The 18,650-nt window shown below is 41.5% G+C and overlaps 1 protein-coding gene across 4 annotated transcripts in view; it reads left to right on the top strand.

Moving 5' to 3' along the window:
* MID1 (midline 1) overlaps positions 1-18,650 on the top strand; it is a 170,980-nt gene that overhangs the window by 144,726 nt on the left and 7,604 nt on the right. For all 4 annotated transcript variants that reach the window (XM_088451675.1, XM_088451674.1, XM_088451677.1 and 1 more), the window contains one exon: positions 3,500-3,661. In XM_088451675.1, coding sequence (XP_088307801.1) covers positions 3,500-3,661 — 162 coding nt within the window. The remainder of the gene's footprint in view (positions 1-3,499; positions 3,662-18,650) is intronic.

The raw sequence follows: 18,650 nt of genomic DNA, 5'->3' as shown, positions 1-18,650 counted from the left end.
GTAGGTGGCCCTGAGATGATGTTAGCTCTGTCCAGAGTTCTAATCTTAGTCTTAGCACTGGCAATCAATGCCAGTGGATAGCCCTTTTCTTTAAATGCCTTACAAAGTTCCTCTGCTTGCTCCTCATATTTAGTGGGGGAGGAGCAGTTGCATTTAATTCTGCTCAGTTGACCTAATGGAATATTAGATACATTTTTGTGAGGGTTACTAGTGTACTCAATATACATAATGGTAACTTCTTTAATATATAAGTCATAATTTCACCATCTCGAATCTCCAAGGTTATATCAAAAAAATTAATTGAAGAATGACAATTACTGGTAAAAGTCAAATGAAATCTGTTATTATTCAAATGCATAACAAAATTATTAACTGTATCCATGTCTCCATCCAAAATAAAGAAAATATTGTCTATATAAAGACCATACAGAACCAGGCCCACCCCCAGCTCCGAACCCCACACTAGCTCCTCCTCCATCATGCCCATGTAGAGGTTTACAAAGCTGGGGGTGAACCGGATCCCCATGGCCGTCCCAGTGCGCTGTAAATAATATGTGTTGTCAAATAAGAAATAATTGTGCTCCAGGATAAATAATCTAGAATCTATCAGAAATTTATGTTTCCTCTCTGAAATCCCATCTACCTTGGACAAAAAGAAATTTGCAGCCTCAGTACTTTGATGATGAGGAATATTTGTGTACAGTGATGAAACATCAAAGGTCAGAAATTTATATTCCAAGTTACATTATGAATTTTTTGTATAAACTGAGTAGTATCTCTAATATGGGATCTCAAAGAGGAAGTGCAGGGTTGCAGATAATAGTCAGCATAGGCAGACAGATTTGAAGTTAACGATCCCGGAAATATGGGGCATCCAGAGGTGTGTGAAAGGGATTTATGGATTTTGGGCAAATGGTAGTAAACTGGGGTAATAGGATAACTTGGCAATAGAAATTGTTATTCTTCTCTAGCTAAGACCCCATCATCCAATGCTTCCCTAAGTAGCGTCTTCAGAGACACTTGATAGGTCACTGTAGGATTTCTGGGCAGAGTGGTGTAATACACTTTATCCTCCAATTGACGTTGTGCCTCAGGCACATAATCTGAAGTATTCTGATCAACTTTTCCAGCCCCCTTATCCACTTCTTTTATGATTATAGATTTATCTTAAGAGCTATTTGTTCTTGTTTAGTTAGATTGTGTTATTTTGTTTTTTTCTCTTTTTCATAGAAGATTTTGAATTGTGATGGAGTGTTCTTGTAAAATGTATCAATACAGTTATTTTTATACCCTACTGGGAAAAATTGTGATTTCTTAAATGTATTAGTTTTTTGAGGGGTATTCATATCCATTCATATGCAAAGGGGGAGTGGACATATCCTCTGTAGCTATAGTCTCACTCTCTTGGAGTAGTTCAAAAAGTATGTTTAGGCCTTCATGGTCTCATTTAAAGTAGTTGTGGAGTCACCAGTTTTCTTAGCCTTAAGTTTTTGATGTGCAAAATTTCTTTTACAACTAATCTGTCATACCTATTCAGTTCTATAAATAATGGGAATAAAAATGGGACCAGAGAGATGGAGCATATTTCATACCCTTGGATAAGAGACCTATTTCAACTTAATTTAGTGATCATGATGATAGATTAAAGACTTTGGCTAATGGAGAGATGCAATTGTGCCTCAAATCACAGATGTAGATGCATTACTAACAAAGCTGGTCAAGCACAAAGCGATTTTACATACGTTACCCTATGCAAGCTGCTGCAGTTCTCACTATGCATCAGTCCATGAATCACTTTCTTTGGCAAATGGATCAATTGACTTTCTTGCTGAAACTAGAGATGCTTACACCATTCTTCGCACAATATAATTGCGTTATACACCTTGTTAATGGCATGCTAATTTCATGTGTGTTAATTAAGTTATACCAGTTCTCTGAAAAAAAACAACTTACTAACTAGGACTGCTGTGAAAATATTAAATGTTATGTCTGTGCTTAGTGCTCATTCTGTAAAATAAAGAATGCTTTGAGGAATACAAAGAAACATTTAAAGCTATTGATTGGCAAAAATAAAAATATTTATAGACAAATTGGACAGAAGTGGAAAGTTTATGGAATGTCAGAATTCGTTATATTTGTTTATTTGTAAGGTACCATATTGGTCAGCAGTGCTGGACAGTGGAGAAAACCGAGCCTACATAAAACAAGGACATTAAAAAAACATAAAACAATACATGTAAAAATAAGGGGTATGGATAAAACGGCTGTGACAAGAGGATCGGGATGTGAGACAGTTGTAATTCCATTTGGTAGATGATTGCTGATCTTGTCACTACCTTAGTTCCAAGCGACTATATCAGTCTATTCTGGGTTGCTATGTGTGGTTAAAATTTAAAAAGGTTCCTGCCATCCTCAATTAAGTTAAAAGTATCTGGACATGTATGACCAGACCTTTATGAAATCACATGTGAGATCTGCCTTATAGTTTTGTTTTCCAAGATATAAATGGGCAGATGTATTATAGCAGCACTTATTGTGCTGCTTATCGAGGCGAAGCAGGAAGCAATAACTCCGATATATATTAACATCTCGGCCGCCAGAGTGGGGCAGAGAAAACTTCCCCCTGCTGCAATCCTTGCAAGTGTCTTACAGTACCTCCTGGCCAGGATCAGTATAATATCCCGACACTCGTCTGTGTGTAATAACTGTAGGGATGCTATTTGCAAATTATTTGCAAGTTTGCAAAATAGATTATTGTCAGCCAATGGGTAATCGTTGATTGCCAGCCAATGTAATCTTTGATTTACATCCACAGCCAATGTAATCTTCAATTGCCAGCCAATGTTTCATCTTCCACTGAAACAGTTCTCAACCAAAGACAAATTCTGATTGTTGATAAGCAATACATTCTTACAGATACACATAGGTTTCAATCAAAGCTTTGAAAGTTACCAATCCTAGTGCACTCAGGCTGAATCTAATAAATATTGGGCTACAACATGGCTGTAAATTATGGGTACAGTTAAACTGGACTGTCACTGTGATCATAAACATCAATTGATATTTAATATTATGGAACAGAACATGACTGATATTTAATAATATGGAACAGAACATGACTGCTGGAAGTATATATTTTTCTTCACACCCAGGATAAACAGAATCAGAGGTTATTATTTTGCTAAACTGAATCTGTCTCCTTTATCTTTTTTGTTGTTGGCCTTTGGGAAGATTATCCAGCAACTGAGGTGGAGACAAATCATGTAAATTACAGATAAGCTTTTGTGTAACAAATGGCTAGTGTGAGTGGGCAATTTATAATTCTCTGTTAAACCTGAGAATATTAATTGATGGTTTCAAGTCAACTTTACAAACATGAGGAAAGTCAAGGCACCAGTCAGAGTTCAGCACTTGAGCTTTTGACATCCTCATTCATGTTGTATATTCACATCACAGTGTACAATTTCCAGTGTATAATCTAGTCTGTTTAACCTTGCAGGTTTGTGTAACTCCGCCGACAGCTGGATGATTGTTCCTAATATCAAGCAGAACCACTATACAGTGCACGGCCTACAGAGCGGCACCAAATATATCTTTATAGTCAAGGCCATCAACCAGGCTGGCAGTCGTAACAGTGAACCCGGAAAGTTAAAGACCAACAGTAAGTGACCGTTTTCCATTTATGGCTTTCCCCCTCTCTTACATGATGATATGTGCTACCATACTGGCTACTGATAGGTCATCTTTTTTAGTCCACTGCTGTATTTCCAATAGAAAGGTATGATGGAAATGTTCAACTGTGATATCTTTTAAAGGTGGTAGAATGCCCATTGAACAGGTTTTAGGTGAGCGGAGTGTATAAATGTTACAACAAAGGTCTGTATAAAAATATTAATACAATAAAAATGTAATTTGGAGCCATCATCATGCCAGTGTATTGGCGGGGAAAGAGGTGGGATGAATAAATGAAGAGCTAAGCTACACTGTTTAGAGGGGATGCAGTTCAATTACCGGCATCCAGAATGCTGGCTGATGGAATTCCGGCACTGGAAGCCCGACCTGGTACTAAAGATAGGCATCTAAATCCCTACGCCTATATTTAGCCAGACTCCAAAATCCTGACGGCAGGCATCCCGAACGAAGGTAAGCATGGAATCTTAGCATGTAGCCGCAGGGGGGGGTTTCGTGTAGGCATCCCCGGGATGATTTAGGGTTAGACACCCTGCCAGGGAGGGTTAGGCTACGGGGAGGGGGTGGTTAGGGTTAGGAACCACCAGGGGGAGGTTAGGGAAAGGTACCCCCCGGGAGGGTTAGGTTCAGGGTGCGGGGAGGGGAGTTAGGTTTAGGCACCCCCGTGGGGTCTTAGGGTTAGGCACCACCCCAGGAGTTTTAGGGTTAGGCACCACTAAGGGAGGGTTAGGGGGGCAGCAGTGAGGGTTAGGGTACTTATCTGCCCCAGTCTGGATCTTCATGCTTCTGCCTTCCAGCGTCAGTATTTCATCCGCTGGTTATAGATCCGGCGGCATAACATACCGATTCAGTTTAGAGGTCAAGGGGTATATTTATTACTAAAGTGACAGTTTTTAGAAATGGAGATGTTGTCCATAGCAGCCAATCAGATTCTACTTAAGATCTAACTAGCACCTTCTAGAAGATAATAGATAGAATCTGATTGGTTGCTTTTGGTAACATCCCCACTTCTAAAAACTCTCACTTTTATAAATATACCCTCAAAAGTGCTGCCAGAATTCTCTTGAAGACCTTACAGTGTCCATTAAAAAGACTCCTTCATTAAATGTGTGGCAATGAGCAGACTGATTGGCCAAACAACTGGATGAATGGATATTTGGAGGTCAGGCCATATGACCACTAGCCACATGCAGGCCACTGTAATCTACCCGATTTATCAGCCTGCATCAGAATAGATCTGTTTGTGTGTAAGCAGTCTACTGTGTCACCTATGTAATGGCTAATGATGGTATTTATTTTTTGTTTGCTTTATCAGCTTTCATGGTCCACACGAAAAGTAAAGACTTTTAAGCTGGGTACACACTGACAGATATATTGGCCGATCAATTGATCGGGCAATATATCTGCTGCCCGTCGGCCAGTGTGTGAACCGCAATATGTCAATGAACGTCGTCTTTCACCGACATATCGCATTGGCTTTGCTGCACAGCCGATGAACAGCTATGTCTGCAGACATATCTGTCCATCAGCAAGTGTATACGCCGCCCGTACACACATAGCGGCAGCCGCGGGGAGGGGGGCGAGACTCGCTGCCTTACACAGATGATGATTGTTCAGTGTGTATGAACAACCATCATCTGCAGATATATCTATATAGTGTCTACCCACCATTAGCTAGTAACTGTTTGGCCAAACAGTGGATTACTAGATAACTAAATTGATTTTCCTGAAACACGACGATGTCCTTTATATAAAGCTAGATAAAAGTTAATATTACCCCTTTTCCACCAAAATTCCGGGTCTGACCCGTAGTTGGAACAGAGGGCCTGATTCAGACCTGCTCGCGAGCGCTAAACTGGTCAATGTTAGACCAGTGCGCAGTGCGTCGACGGAGGCGGCTCCATCGTGCGCATGCGCGAGACCCGGATAGCGGCGGGCAAGCCGTCGCTCCGGGCCTCACTACAAAGGGGGCGTGCTGTCGATGTTGAGTGACAGCACGCCCCCTTTGGTGGGCGGGCCGCGGGCGTGACTGCCCAGACGGAGGCGTTCCCATGGGAACGCCTACCGTCTAGGGCCGGCCCCACTGACATCACAAGTGATGTCAGTGGGTGGACTTCTTGCTCTGTAAGAGCAAGAAGTCCACTGGGACTTGCGGCAACGAGACCCTACCACAAGGGTCTTGTCGCAAGTCCAATGGTCGCGATGGTCTTGACCATCGCAGCCATCATTGTGGCCGCTCGCACTAGCTGTGGGTGGTTACCCACAGCTATGCGAGCAGCCAGGAGGCCGCTCTAAAAATACAATAGGCGGGCATTGATTCAGAGCGAGCGCTCTGAAAGAGCGTCCGGCTCTGAATCAGGCCCTCAGTTCCTATCCGGATCAGACCCGGAATTTAGCCGGCGCCGCCCGGATATTCCCGAGTCGGCGCCGCTCACACCGGCATGAAAGTGGACGCTTGGAGATGACGTCATCTCCAAGCGCCGCTGAAGCCGGACCAATCGGCCGGCTAGCAGCACACTCCAGGTCATCGTGACCCGGAGTGTGCTGTTCTCACAGCAGGGTTTCACGGGCTACGCCCGTGTTAAACCTTGCTTTTTGCCTGGGTTGGATTGCCGGGTCACTCGACCCAGCGATCCAACCCTCTCCCCTTTTACACCAGGGAGCTGCCTGGGTTAACCCTGCAATAACCCGGGTTTTAGCTCCGGTGTAAAAGGGGTATAAGTCTCACAATTATTTGCAAATAATCTACTAGTAAATATTCTTCAAAGTTTTTTCTGTGGTTTAGGCATTAATGCAATAATTTAACCTACTTTATGGTAAATAAAACACAAATGAAATCGATGTAGCGGATTAGGAAAATATGTAGTAATTACAGGGCCGGTGTTATGGTAACGCAGTTTAAACAGGAAGATTTTTATTATTTTGACTAGAGTCAAAACAGCAGCAGTTAGTATCTGGCACACATTGTGTCTTACTCAGGAAGAGCCACCCACGGGATCTTCAGAAGTTCATGTTTTTATACCCCTCAGAAACAATATGGGAGCTCATACAGTCTAGTTAGATACAATTTCGTTTTACAGGTATAATTTTCTAACTTGGCTTCAAGAAATAATTGATTTTACTGTAGTTATTTTTTACATTAAAGGACGTTTGTAGATGTAATCTAAGTAACATGTACTAATTGCTATTTAACATTAGCCACTTGATGTACAAAATAAATAAATGACAGAGGATTTTCCTTGTCTATATACAAATTCATAATTGCGCAAAATACTACTCATACAGTTGTGATAAATGGGACTGCGACTACCTTGTATTTCTCTTGTATGCATGTTACAATGGCTGCATGGCAAATGGCCACCTTGATACTCATGCTTTCAGTTCCTTGGTTTGATTTTCTTGTTTCTTTCAGGAAATGTTGGCCTTCTCTAGATGTAAATAAGTGCTTTTTTGTTGGCAGAACTATTATACCCATGGGCACCACAACGTTTTTAGGTTTGGATGGTCAAGACATAATTAAATTTTTGCGCCCTTAAATCGCTGAATGTCACCCCCTCAGTGGCAGCTGGAGTAACCTGCCACACAGTCTACCTGTGACGAGAGAGATCAGTCAGCCTGTGGGTCTTTGCTTTTGCTTATTGGCCTTTGTATACGGACATCACTGCTCTCTCCCAGTCTCCTCACTCACAGATGCACAAGTGACACGGTGCTACTGCGCAGCTTCAGGAACACATGCAGCCAATAGCGAGTCCCTGTACAGTTATCTAACAGAGCCAAGAGAGGAGGAGGACGATTACCTGCGTGCTGCTGGGAGTTGTAGTTTGGTGTAGGTTTTTGAGCTTATTGCTACAGTGCACTGAGCCTCGCTATAAGACTACAGAGACCATCATGCAACGTGTAGCCGGCTGCTTTCCTAACTTTAACAAACCGGACAAATCAATAAAAAGTAGCCTCATAATAAAACCTGTGTGTTATGTCCATCCCTGCATTGACTGGCGCCCCGCGACCCAGTACATTGACTGGCATCTCTCTCAAATGTCGGGGCGGGGCAAGCTGCCCTCTTGCCCCCCCCCCCCCCCCCCTGATACCCTCCCATTCTGGCACCTATGATTACCTCTCAGTAGGAGTCAGCGCTGTTACTAAGATACTACTTGACTAATATTACAGAGGCTTGACTGATCTTCATGAGGCACTGGTTCCTAGGGACCTGGTGTAACCAATTAGCCCAGAAAGTGTCTCCCTCACTGAGTGACAGGCCCCCTATAGGAAGGCCCTAAAGGTGATAGTGAATGTAGTAATTGAATATCCCATTACGTTTGAATACATTACTTTCAGATAGAAATAGAAATATTGAAATAAAAATTCCCCAGTGTATTAAATTAAGCCTTTTGTTTAATGCTAAATTAGCCAAGTATGGAGGTTTATTTGTATTTTGTTTCCGCTACATCCCCTGACATAAACTCATGTATAAGGGGTTATTAGCCCATCCAGGTGACTGCCTGATTTTTTATTTGGATGGTTATAGAAAACATTCATGATAATACTGGCCAGTATACGTATTTTGGATACAGTCCTGTAAACTATACTATTTAACGTTAATGTGAGGGCTACACAACTATTTCTTAAAAAATGCTTTTTAAGTCTTATGAAGCATTTCTGGAATCCCGCATGGAGAACAGCACTGATTGTAAACATTTTCATTTATATTTATGTAAATAAATAGGTGAAATAAGGTCATGGTTTTTAGTTTGAATTGTTTGATGGTTCTGTTGTTGTTGTTGTTTTTTTTTTTCTTTAATGCTGGAAAGAAACACAGTTTTATTAGGAGTTGGATGGGGAGAAATCCGCCTGGCAAATCTGCGAGAGCTGGAGGCCTGCAGGCTTTGCTGACCCCAGTTCATCTGTTCTGTAGCCTTAAAAAATTTGTTGAGCATGAGTGAGCATAATTGGGTTCTAGTTTAATTTTCCTTCGGCAACATCTGGGCCTAACCCTTTCATGGACGGATACAGCTTTATAGGATAATTATGAAATTGTTACTTTTTAAAGTAGCCATTTATAGAATATGTCCCATATAGATTTGGATGGTGAAAGTAAATACATTTTCCATCATGGAAAATATATAATAATTTTGCCTTATTAGACGTTATGTTTTAATTTAATTTCCTTTAGAGTTAAGTGATTGCTAAATGCTAATTTTTAGTTGCACAATTGTTATAACGTTACAAGTTTAAAATAATGTAATGATGGACTCTAATATTTTCTAAATGACCTGTGTCCCCTGTACTTAAAACCCTGCATTGGTCTCTTATAGTTCGAGAGCTTTTCCAAGTACCTTTTGGCAACATGTGATATCTTATATATATTTACCAATAATCTCAATATATATCATGGCTTGAATAAAAGACCTGCTGATAGCTTTAACAAATATATAATACTGTATGTAAACATTTCAGATATTTGGAACAAACTTGTGATCATCTATGTAGTTTACTATACGCAGCAAATACCTGCTAGTAATCTATGGCAGAGCACTGCAATCAGCCTCTCAACTTGAAATGACTGATAACAGATAACAATGGTGTATGCTCAGCTGCATGTAATATTTAAATGCAGAGTGGTTATCTCAGGTTTGAACAAAGTATGGAAACTTGTATATATGTTATGTTCTTTGTTAGTCACCTTGGGGCTGATTGGAAGTCGCACGTGATGTCAATGTCGGACGCAGTTGAGAAATTATTTTCTACTGCTCATGTGTCTAAGTTGCATCATGCATGCGTCCAGAGTCTGTGCGCATTGAGTCGCATTTGCAACTAAGACGTAAGGTCTCAGAAATGTCTTGTAAATTGTATTGGGCGTTTCTGGACAGTAACAAGGCGCACGGAGATGGGCCGTCTTATGGATGTGTTATACATGCGTAATCGCTCACCTTGGAGCCCATTCTTTGACTGAACAATCTGCACATAGCATCAGGCTGGTGCACGTTTTGATGGCGTGGCCGATGGCTGCCTCTAAAGACGCACCAAACGGTAATTGAGCGTCTAAAGATGCTCAAAGTGGGAGTCCCAGTCATTCAGACACATGGCTGTACACCAGGGGAAGGGGTTGTGGTGCCATTTACATAAAGTCAGAGAAGCAAAAAGATGCAGATGGACGCTGTAGTGTTCTACTCAGAATCAGGCCCCTTGTGTTTTAGGTGTCTTTGTCTGCCCTTACCTGTGTGTTTGGCTTCATACCCGTCATTATTAGTGCGCACTTGCATTAGCCTACAGAGCGGCACCATATCCTTGGTGCAACAGATACGTGCATAATTAGGTTTCCGGCCAACTCTACACCGCTCGCAATTTTGTTGATGCCACCTCACTCAACTTAAGCTGGGTACACACTGATAGATATATCAGCCGTTCCATTGAACGGTAGTACATCGGCGGGTGTCTGTGAACAACATTGTTCACATATATATCAGATCGGTCCTGCAGCATAGGACAGATGGCCGATACATCTGAAAGATATAGTTGTGACGCCAGTTGTGACATTAAGCCCGGCAGACAATTGGTAAGTGTGTATGCTCTTACCAATCGTCAAATAGGACGACCTACTATGTACCCTGCTTTAGTCTACGTGAGAATGCCCTGCATACTATTCAGAGTTTGTCTTCTGATAGCTAACACCATCCTTTGGTTGATGGGCGCGCAAGTCCATTAGAAACACCTCCTTCACCACTACAATACGGAAGCAGTGAAGGAGCTTTAACTGGGGAAAAATTCTCACTGGGCCTGCCTCCAATCCCTGTCCCTACACCACTTTAATGATAAATTGGTCTATTAATTAGGATAACAGATGTAATGTAACATGTAAAAACTTGTGAACGTTAGTAAATAGGCCTCTTAGTGTAATATTCACATGGAAAATTAACACACGGCATCTTTTTAGAATAATTTTTCTGCAATTTCTTTTTAGTGTTGTGGGTCTGAGACTTTACTGCAAAGTTAGCTGCACCGAATCATGACATCATTTGTAGCTTCTAAGTCGCACCCCCAAACCTGCAAACCTGTCTCTCATTCACTGGGAATTCCCACAGCTTTTACTCTGATTTTATGTTTCCTATGTATTGATCTTTCTTTTCTATCAGTAAGTTTATCCCAAGGTACTACCTACTTAATTTGTATTTAGATGTTTATGCAGCTGTGGAAATCTATAAAACTATAAAAGTTGTAGTCTCCTAGGAAGTGCACATTATTGGCATTAATTGTTCAACTGCTCAGGAAACATGTTTCATTTCCCATACAAAAATACGAACATGAAGGTGAAAGAGTGGGGAATCCAGATAATATCGGCAGTGACCTGACCTGTGGTGCAGCTAGATCAGGGGTAAGTGGCTTGCTGCATGATATTCCAAGCAGAAAGCAGTTTATGTCTGGTTTAACAAGCGCACAGTCATAAAAAGCAAGTCCCTAACGTAACATTCTGTTAAGATTGAATCCAAACTCAACAGCAGCTGCAAGTAAAACCTTTCAATCATAGAATATCACTTTTCTGTGTGATAAGTTCTGTGGAGCAGAGGCCATATAGGATATTTCTCAGCAATCTAATCTGAGCGTTTTCCATCTTTTTGTTAAGTGCGTATAGTTGTTAAGCAACATTGCCACTATATAAATGTTTACATAGGGTTTTCTAAGGGGGGAGGACCGAGTTGTTTCCTATATGTACACACATGAAATAATCATAATCCAACTATATTTTATGTTTATTATTGGTTCACTATACACCCCACAATGCTTTCTGTTTTTGGATATACAAGAATTATTTATAAAACAATGAGCTTTTGAAAAAAAAAAACTTTATTTTTTTCCACAGTATATTACAGTCTCACTTGGGGACTTATCTTCTGCTTTGTTATTGATGTTTCCTAATTAACCCCCTTCTCTTCCTATTATGTTGATCAGGACCCCTGCCTGGTATGTAGTCACCAGTGTCGGATTTTATGACTGGCAGTGGCTTCCTATTGTAAGCGCCATCTGTCCGTCAGATGCACAACAGGCAGTGTCAGGGGGAGGTGCCAGGAGGAAACCACTACTCTGTTTTTCAGCCAGCCCTTCCCGGCTCCTAGGGTCTGCAGACGCTGCGCCCTTTGGAAGCCGGTGAAAATGCGCATGCGCGGCTCCCCGCCGCTAATGTGCTTGCGCCGGTCCTGGCGCCTGTCACATTAATTTTGCAGGTGCCGGGACCTGGCCAGTAGCTATGCCGGCGCTGAGTCCCCCTCGGGGTGAGTCTTCTCGGCGATGGCAGCCCCCTTACCCTAAGAGGGTAGGAGCCACTGCTGGTAGTCACTATGACAGTGGCCAGTATGTCAGCTTTCACAATGTCGACAGCAGATGATCGACATTGACGATGTCAAATTGGTTAAAGTATTTATATCATTAATGTCGACATCTGCAAAATGTCCACATTGACAGAATGTCGATATTATGAACATGACATTGTGACCGTCGACTAGAAATACCACACGCACCCCTCCCTTGTGCTCTCCACCATTAGTTGTATTAAGCAGGATCCCGCCTCTATTGGGGATCTGTGGTGACTGTGAGTGTGACTGAACACCAGCTGCTGATCGGATGGATCCGCACCAAAGTACTGTTACCGGAAAGGAAGGAAATTAGGTTATGTCACAGCTAAGCTAGGAAAGCCCTAAATTCTGGTAGCCAGACCCCTTCACAAATAAGCAAAATAGCAAAGAATACAAATTCCCGATTTTTTTCAAATGAAGCCATACCTTGCATAAGCCAGAGCCTTCCCATGCATATAATACACAATTCTTATTATTTCTTATTTTTCTTAATATTAGATGTTCCCAATTCAGTTTATAGAGTAGTTTGGCCCTGGCCATGTTGTTCCTCACATTACTTATATCATGGCATGCTATGCGGCAGTGCTTCCCTTCTGCCATCTTTTGTTGACACAGACTTGTAGCCAGGAACATTGGGCCACATTGATGTTTAAATTTCACGTAAAAACAAATATCCATAAGTAAATTATCTTCCTGTTTCACAAGCACAATAGCTATACCAAAACATTTGCTGGTGAATAATTCTGATTTGCTTTAAAAGGGAAGTATCAACTCTCAACCCCGGACCCTCAACAAAAATAATAAGAAATGAAACTACATTGGGACAGATAGATATACTTAATATATACCTGTATGTACTGAGATATAAACCAGACATAAGGATTATATCTTCTGCTTATGTTTCAGTGTTAGTATTAAAAAATGTTTTTATAGATGGCAAATTGTACTATTCAGAGCACATTTCTTGTGTTTATAACATTAAAACTGCTGAAGTTTACTTACCTTTCCCATCCTCCTCTAGCTACAGTATGTGCCAGTGTTTAGGTAAAAGCATGCTGGTAAGATATATGGCTACTGACCAGAATAACCCTACTGCATTGGATATATTTACAAAGCGCCAATTTTTGCAAATCACCACTTCTCTACAGGTTTTACTTCAACATTTAAAGAGGTTCAAAAAATGCCGGTCTTCATTAATAGAGCTACTGAATTTTATGGTCAAGCTGCCATGGGTGTGATATAATAGATCGGCAATGTTTAGATTGACATTCAGTAGGTCTACACCAGATAGTCGACATGGTCAAAAGGTCAACAGGGTTAAAAGATCAACAAGTCAAATGGTTGACACACAAATGGTCACCATGTTTTTTTTTTACCCTAATCCTAACCCTCCCCCTTGTGTCTAATCCTAACCCTACCCCTGATGCCTAAAGCTAACCCTATCCCTCCCCCTAGTGCCTAACTTTAACCGTCCCCTTTGGCAGCCTTATTCTAACCCTCCGCAAGTGCCTAACCTTAAAAATGTTGAAAAAACATTTTTTGCGGTATCCTTACCCCATTTCTTTGCTTTTATTTTGTTTTTGAACAACCTCAACAAAACCTTTGCTGTTAAAAAAAGACAGTGTTTCGACAGTTTGAACCTGTCAACCTGATGACCTTGTGCACTATCGACCATTTGTCAGCCGACATTTTGTCCATGTCGACCATCTGGTGTCGACCTATTGATTGTAGATCTAAACATCAACCTGGCATCGGGATACCACTGCCACTTATTAAATATAGCCCTATGTATTAGGGAGTTTAAACGGTAAACTCCTTTGGGGCAGGGACTGTAATCAATAATTATAATAAAAATCTTCCATCCACCTTTGCATAAATCCCTGCTAGATGACTCCTGTTGTCCACCTCCTTCACATAGAGATTATAATCATGCTAATAATTGTCCTTCTCGCCATTCCTCTGCACAGCTAATTAATCCTGTTTTGTTTCTGTGCTCAGCCCCTTCTTCTAGTGAATAGTAATCATTGTTCATAAATGCATTGTTCCCAAAACATAACAATAATATCCAGTGACAGGGGGTGAACCTAAGCCCCCACTACACGTGGAACTGTCTCAGTGGACCTTGCTGACTGTTTTTGTATGTTGTACTGCTCATCTTTAAATAATATTCACAAATAAAACCTGATCCTGAAAAGTACATTTATTTTATAGGATAAAAGACATTAGATGGCAAAGTTAGTCAATATTAAAGAACAGGGACATTTCTGGTTACCGTGCATGGACATTAGGGACAGTTGGCTGTGCATCCTCTCATCTATCTTTACTTTCTCTATTTGTGCTGTATTATTGTCCTTACATTACACAACAATATCTGCATGTGTATAAAGCCCCAGTAGGGAACCCCAATTGACCATTTGAAGTAACTTTTGAGTAAATCCTGATATATAAAGCTATTTGTATTCCCATGAAATGTATCTGACAACTAATAACCAGACTACTTCTTTGGATTAATATGTTATCGCTAGTACAATAGCCTTCAGTACAGAAAATACAATGTATACAAATGTATCTTGTACAGTATATCTAAAAGCACAAGATTTCCTTTCACTTAGCGTGTTTCTTTATTATCCCAGGGTGATATCCAAACATAATCCTGGATTTGAACTCTAACGTATTAAATAGAAAACCGGAATGTTATTTTGCTATTTACAAGTCCACAGAGAGTTCTTTTGATCTGCACAAGTTTATAGACGTGCCTCCTTTAAGCCCCTTTAATTTCCTATAGTAGTTTGAGATCTAGAATGTCTAGAGCAGCTATATTTTTGCACTTCTATTTGCACTAATATCTATGTAAAGAGCCAATGCTCAGAATCCATTGTTAGAAAAAATACAGACAGTTAACAATTTAACAACTTATCTAAGTATTCGTACCTCAATTATACATTCCTATTCCATAAGACCTTATGTTATGTGAAGCTTCTTTTTTACTTACAAATAATTGAATTCTAAATTGAATTTATAATTTTCCTTTTTCTTAGGAACAGTCAGTAAGAGCTCCAAAAAGGGTAGTTGTGTATCTCAGCTGTTCATTGCATATCACATCCAGGATCTATTACTATACTGCAGATGTAAGACTGTAAATATATGATGAGTGGCGATCTAGTGCTATAACCAGAGACCAAATGAAAATTAAACGATGATACTGGCATTGTGATTACAATATGCTGATCCATTTTGCAGATACTATACTTGCAATAAACTGTATACTGGTCAGCAGGTCACCTAGATGGGAAACAGTCAGGAAGCTGGCGGACGTAATGCTGACCACCGGCTTCCCGATTGCTGAATCCCGGCAAAGGCTAAATGACGGGCGTCGAAATCTCGACTCCTGTCATTTTACCTATGCCGGGGGACCGGCGCCTGGCATCCCGATCGAAGGGATGCTGGGCGCGGACAGCCACGGGGTGGGGGGGGGGACTTAGGTTTAGGCACCCCCCGGGAGGTTAGGGTCAGGCTAGGGGAAGGGGGTGTAAGGGTTAAGCACCCCCTGGGGGAGGTTAGGGTTAGGCACCACCCCGGGGGACTTAGGTTTAGGCGGTGGGGAAGGGGGGGTTAGGTTTAGGCACTTAGAGGGGGGATTAGGGTTAGGCATTTAGGGTGGAGGTTAGGGTTAGACACACCTAAGGGAGGGTTAGGGGGTAGAATAGGTTAGTTTATACTTACCTTCCAACGTTCGGGATTTCCACCTGTGTCTGGCTGCCGCTGCCGGGATTTGAACCGCCGGCCATGCAGTGATTCCACCTAGACCTCTTCTATTTAAAGTGTATGTTTTCAGGCAAATGCCAATCCTAAAGTGAGAAAAACCAATGCTGACAGTTTATTTTTTCCTGTAAACCAGCTTCTACAGATGTGTCCCCATACACCTAGCCTTAATAAGCCATGCTGTGCAGGACGCCAGGTGCGAGTGAGCTGCGCTGAACGTTGTAGCTTTTTTTTTTCACCTAAAAATGTATCTTGGTCAAATCAGATGCAACAAACTGCTTCACGAGACTGTCCTGCTTCATTTGATATGCGACACTGGTATATCTTTGTGATTCTGAAACTGAATATGAAACGCAACGGAACTTGGTATGGAGAAAAGCCGCTGCCACTGCATTTTAGCACTTCGTATACAGGTTAAGACTCAGTCGCGCACAGATATACAGGTGTCGCATATCAAATTAATCAGTTAAGTCTCGTGAAGCTATTTTGAAGCATCCGATTGCGACTAAAACACATTTTTGGCGCAAATGATGTTCCGTGCAAGCCGAGTCGCATATGAACTGGCGTGCCGAGAAGAGTTTTTTGGTGCGACTGCAGCAATAGTGTATAATGACGCATCTGCATTAACATTCACAGATATGAATTCGACATTTTCAGGATAACTTTTGTTTCTTAGGAAGTTAATTTTTCTATGGGTATGCAAAGTTTGTTCTGAATGGCTACTGGGAAAAAATCCAGGAAGCCATTTAGAACCTCTAGTAGGTTATTACATTAGCTAACTTCTTATACTTAATACAAATAGTACATTTTGCCATAGAACAAGATCACCATTCTATAATATGATTTATTCCTGTCTATGGTGTATTATATTTTATGTTTGGATCATTGGCACATTTCAATTTCTTTTTTTTTTTTTTGCGCAGCCAAAAAAATTATAATCTGTGACCTTGGACAGGAACTAAATCAACAAGCTGAGGAATTTCCCAACCATTTCCTGTTATTGTACTCTATGCTGCTGAATTGTAGGACTTGCTAATAAAAACAGCGCCAGCACTATTTACACTTTCATATTTTGACATCATTTAAAGGCAGTTGTCATTTTTATCCCTATGTATATATTAGTCCATATGCTCAAGTCACTGCATTTGATTTTCACAGAGAAATAACAGTTAAGATAAAAATGTAGACATTAGAGAAAAGGAGTTTTTTGCAGACTTTCAAAATACTTTATCAGTCAGTGCTGACAAAGGGCCTGATTCAGACCCGCTCGCGAGCGCACAGCGCTCGCAAGCAGGTCGATGGTCACCGACTGCGCATGTGCCGCCTCTGGCATGCGCGAGACCCGTACTGCGACAACAGCTCCGTCGCAACGGGTCTCGCTACAAGATGGGGTGGCTGTCGATGGTGAGTGACAGCTCGCCCCGTTTTGTAGGCGGGGAGGGGGGTGGCTGCACGAACGCAGGCGTTCCCTTAGGAACGCCTGGCGTTTGTGGGCGGCCCTACTGACATCACTCGTGATGTCAGTAGTGGACTTCCTGCTCTATTAGAGCAGGAAGTCCACTCGGGCTTGCGAGACCTGAGACCTTACCACAGGGTCTCCTTGCAAGCACGATGATATTCGCGACCATTGCCAGACTGCCCACAAAAGCTGTGGGTGGTCACCCACAGCTTAACGAGCAGCCTGGAGGCCGAAAAAAAACAAAAGACCCCCACCCTGATTCAGAGCGAGCGCTCGCAAACAGCAAGCGTCTCTGAATCAGGCCCCAAGTCTGTAAGAAGCCGTTTTCAGACTGGGAATAAGGCTGGCCATGCTCTGTACAATCCTGCTTGTTCGCCCATGTGATTTCGCTAAGAGCATGGGCAGAAAACATTACAGGCCCACATGCCTTTTGTACATATCAGGAGGAGCGTGTTGATACAAGTGCCGCTAATGCAGACCATATTATATGCAAAGTTTTACCACATAAGTAACTTGAATGAGAATATAAACTACCCCGTTTATTTATATCTTTCCAGTTAGTTAACAACCTCCTTCTTTACTAATTTACCATGCGCTACAGCATGTACACAGAGCCAGATTAGGGCTTCGGGGAACCTGCGGCACTTAAGATAGAGGGGAACACCCCCACTTGTCATACGGCCCACCCCCACTCCACATCCAGCCCGCCCCCACTCATCATCCAGCATGTCCCTACTCGTCATCTAGCCCATCCATCACTTACCCCGGAAGCCTCTCACTCCTTAATCCGGCTCTGTGCACATCTGAAACTAGAAAATGAAGAATATCCAATACAATAGCTTTAGTGTAAATACTATTGTTTTATTGAAATAAACAGAAAAAATAAAAACCTAAGTATGTCCTGAAACTTTTCCTATAATAGACAATTACTGGACACTATAGCAATATGTGGATTAATAATGTATACATAAAAGTAAATAAAGTGATATTAGAATGAATTAGGCTGTTGGCACTGCAGCAATTATGCATATATACATCTATTAGGAAGTGTATTTTTACTCCTGCTATGGGGCTGGTGCAAAAAAGTGGTTTTAAATCCTATTTTCAGATATGTTGCTCATTGCCTTTTACTTGAATTAGTCTCAGGAGCATTACACGCATTAAAATGATGAGCGAGGAAACTCACACCTCTTGAATCATCCTCATTGACTGCAGATTAAACATTTTCCAGGTGCTGTGGTCTTGATAAATAGATACAGTAGGTTGCTGGTAGAAGTGAATATCATGCAAATTGTGTAAATCATGATTTGTAGGCTGTAATCTGGATATCTCTGTAAATAAATGATTATAGCGGTGCATTGGCTTCCATGCAACCCATTAGCCGGGATTTAATT

The sequence above is a fragment of the Taudactylus pleione genome, unplaced genomic scaffold (genome assembly GCF_031769625.1).
Source record: "Taudactylus pleione unplaced genomic scaffold, aTauple2 ptg000026l, whole genome shotgun sequence".
Classification (NCBI taxonomy): Eukaryota; Metazoa; Chordata; class Amphibia; order Anura; family Myobatrachidae; genus Taudactylus; species Taudactylus pleione.
The sequence above is the reverse complement of the archived record's forward strand: the minus strand, read 5'-3'. Positions and strand labels throughout refer to the sequence as shown.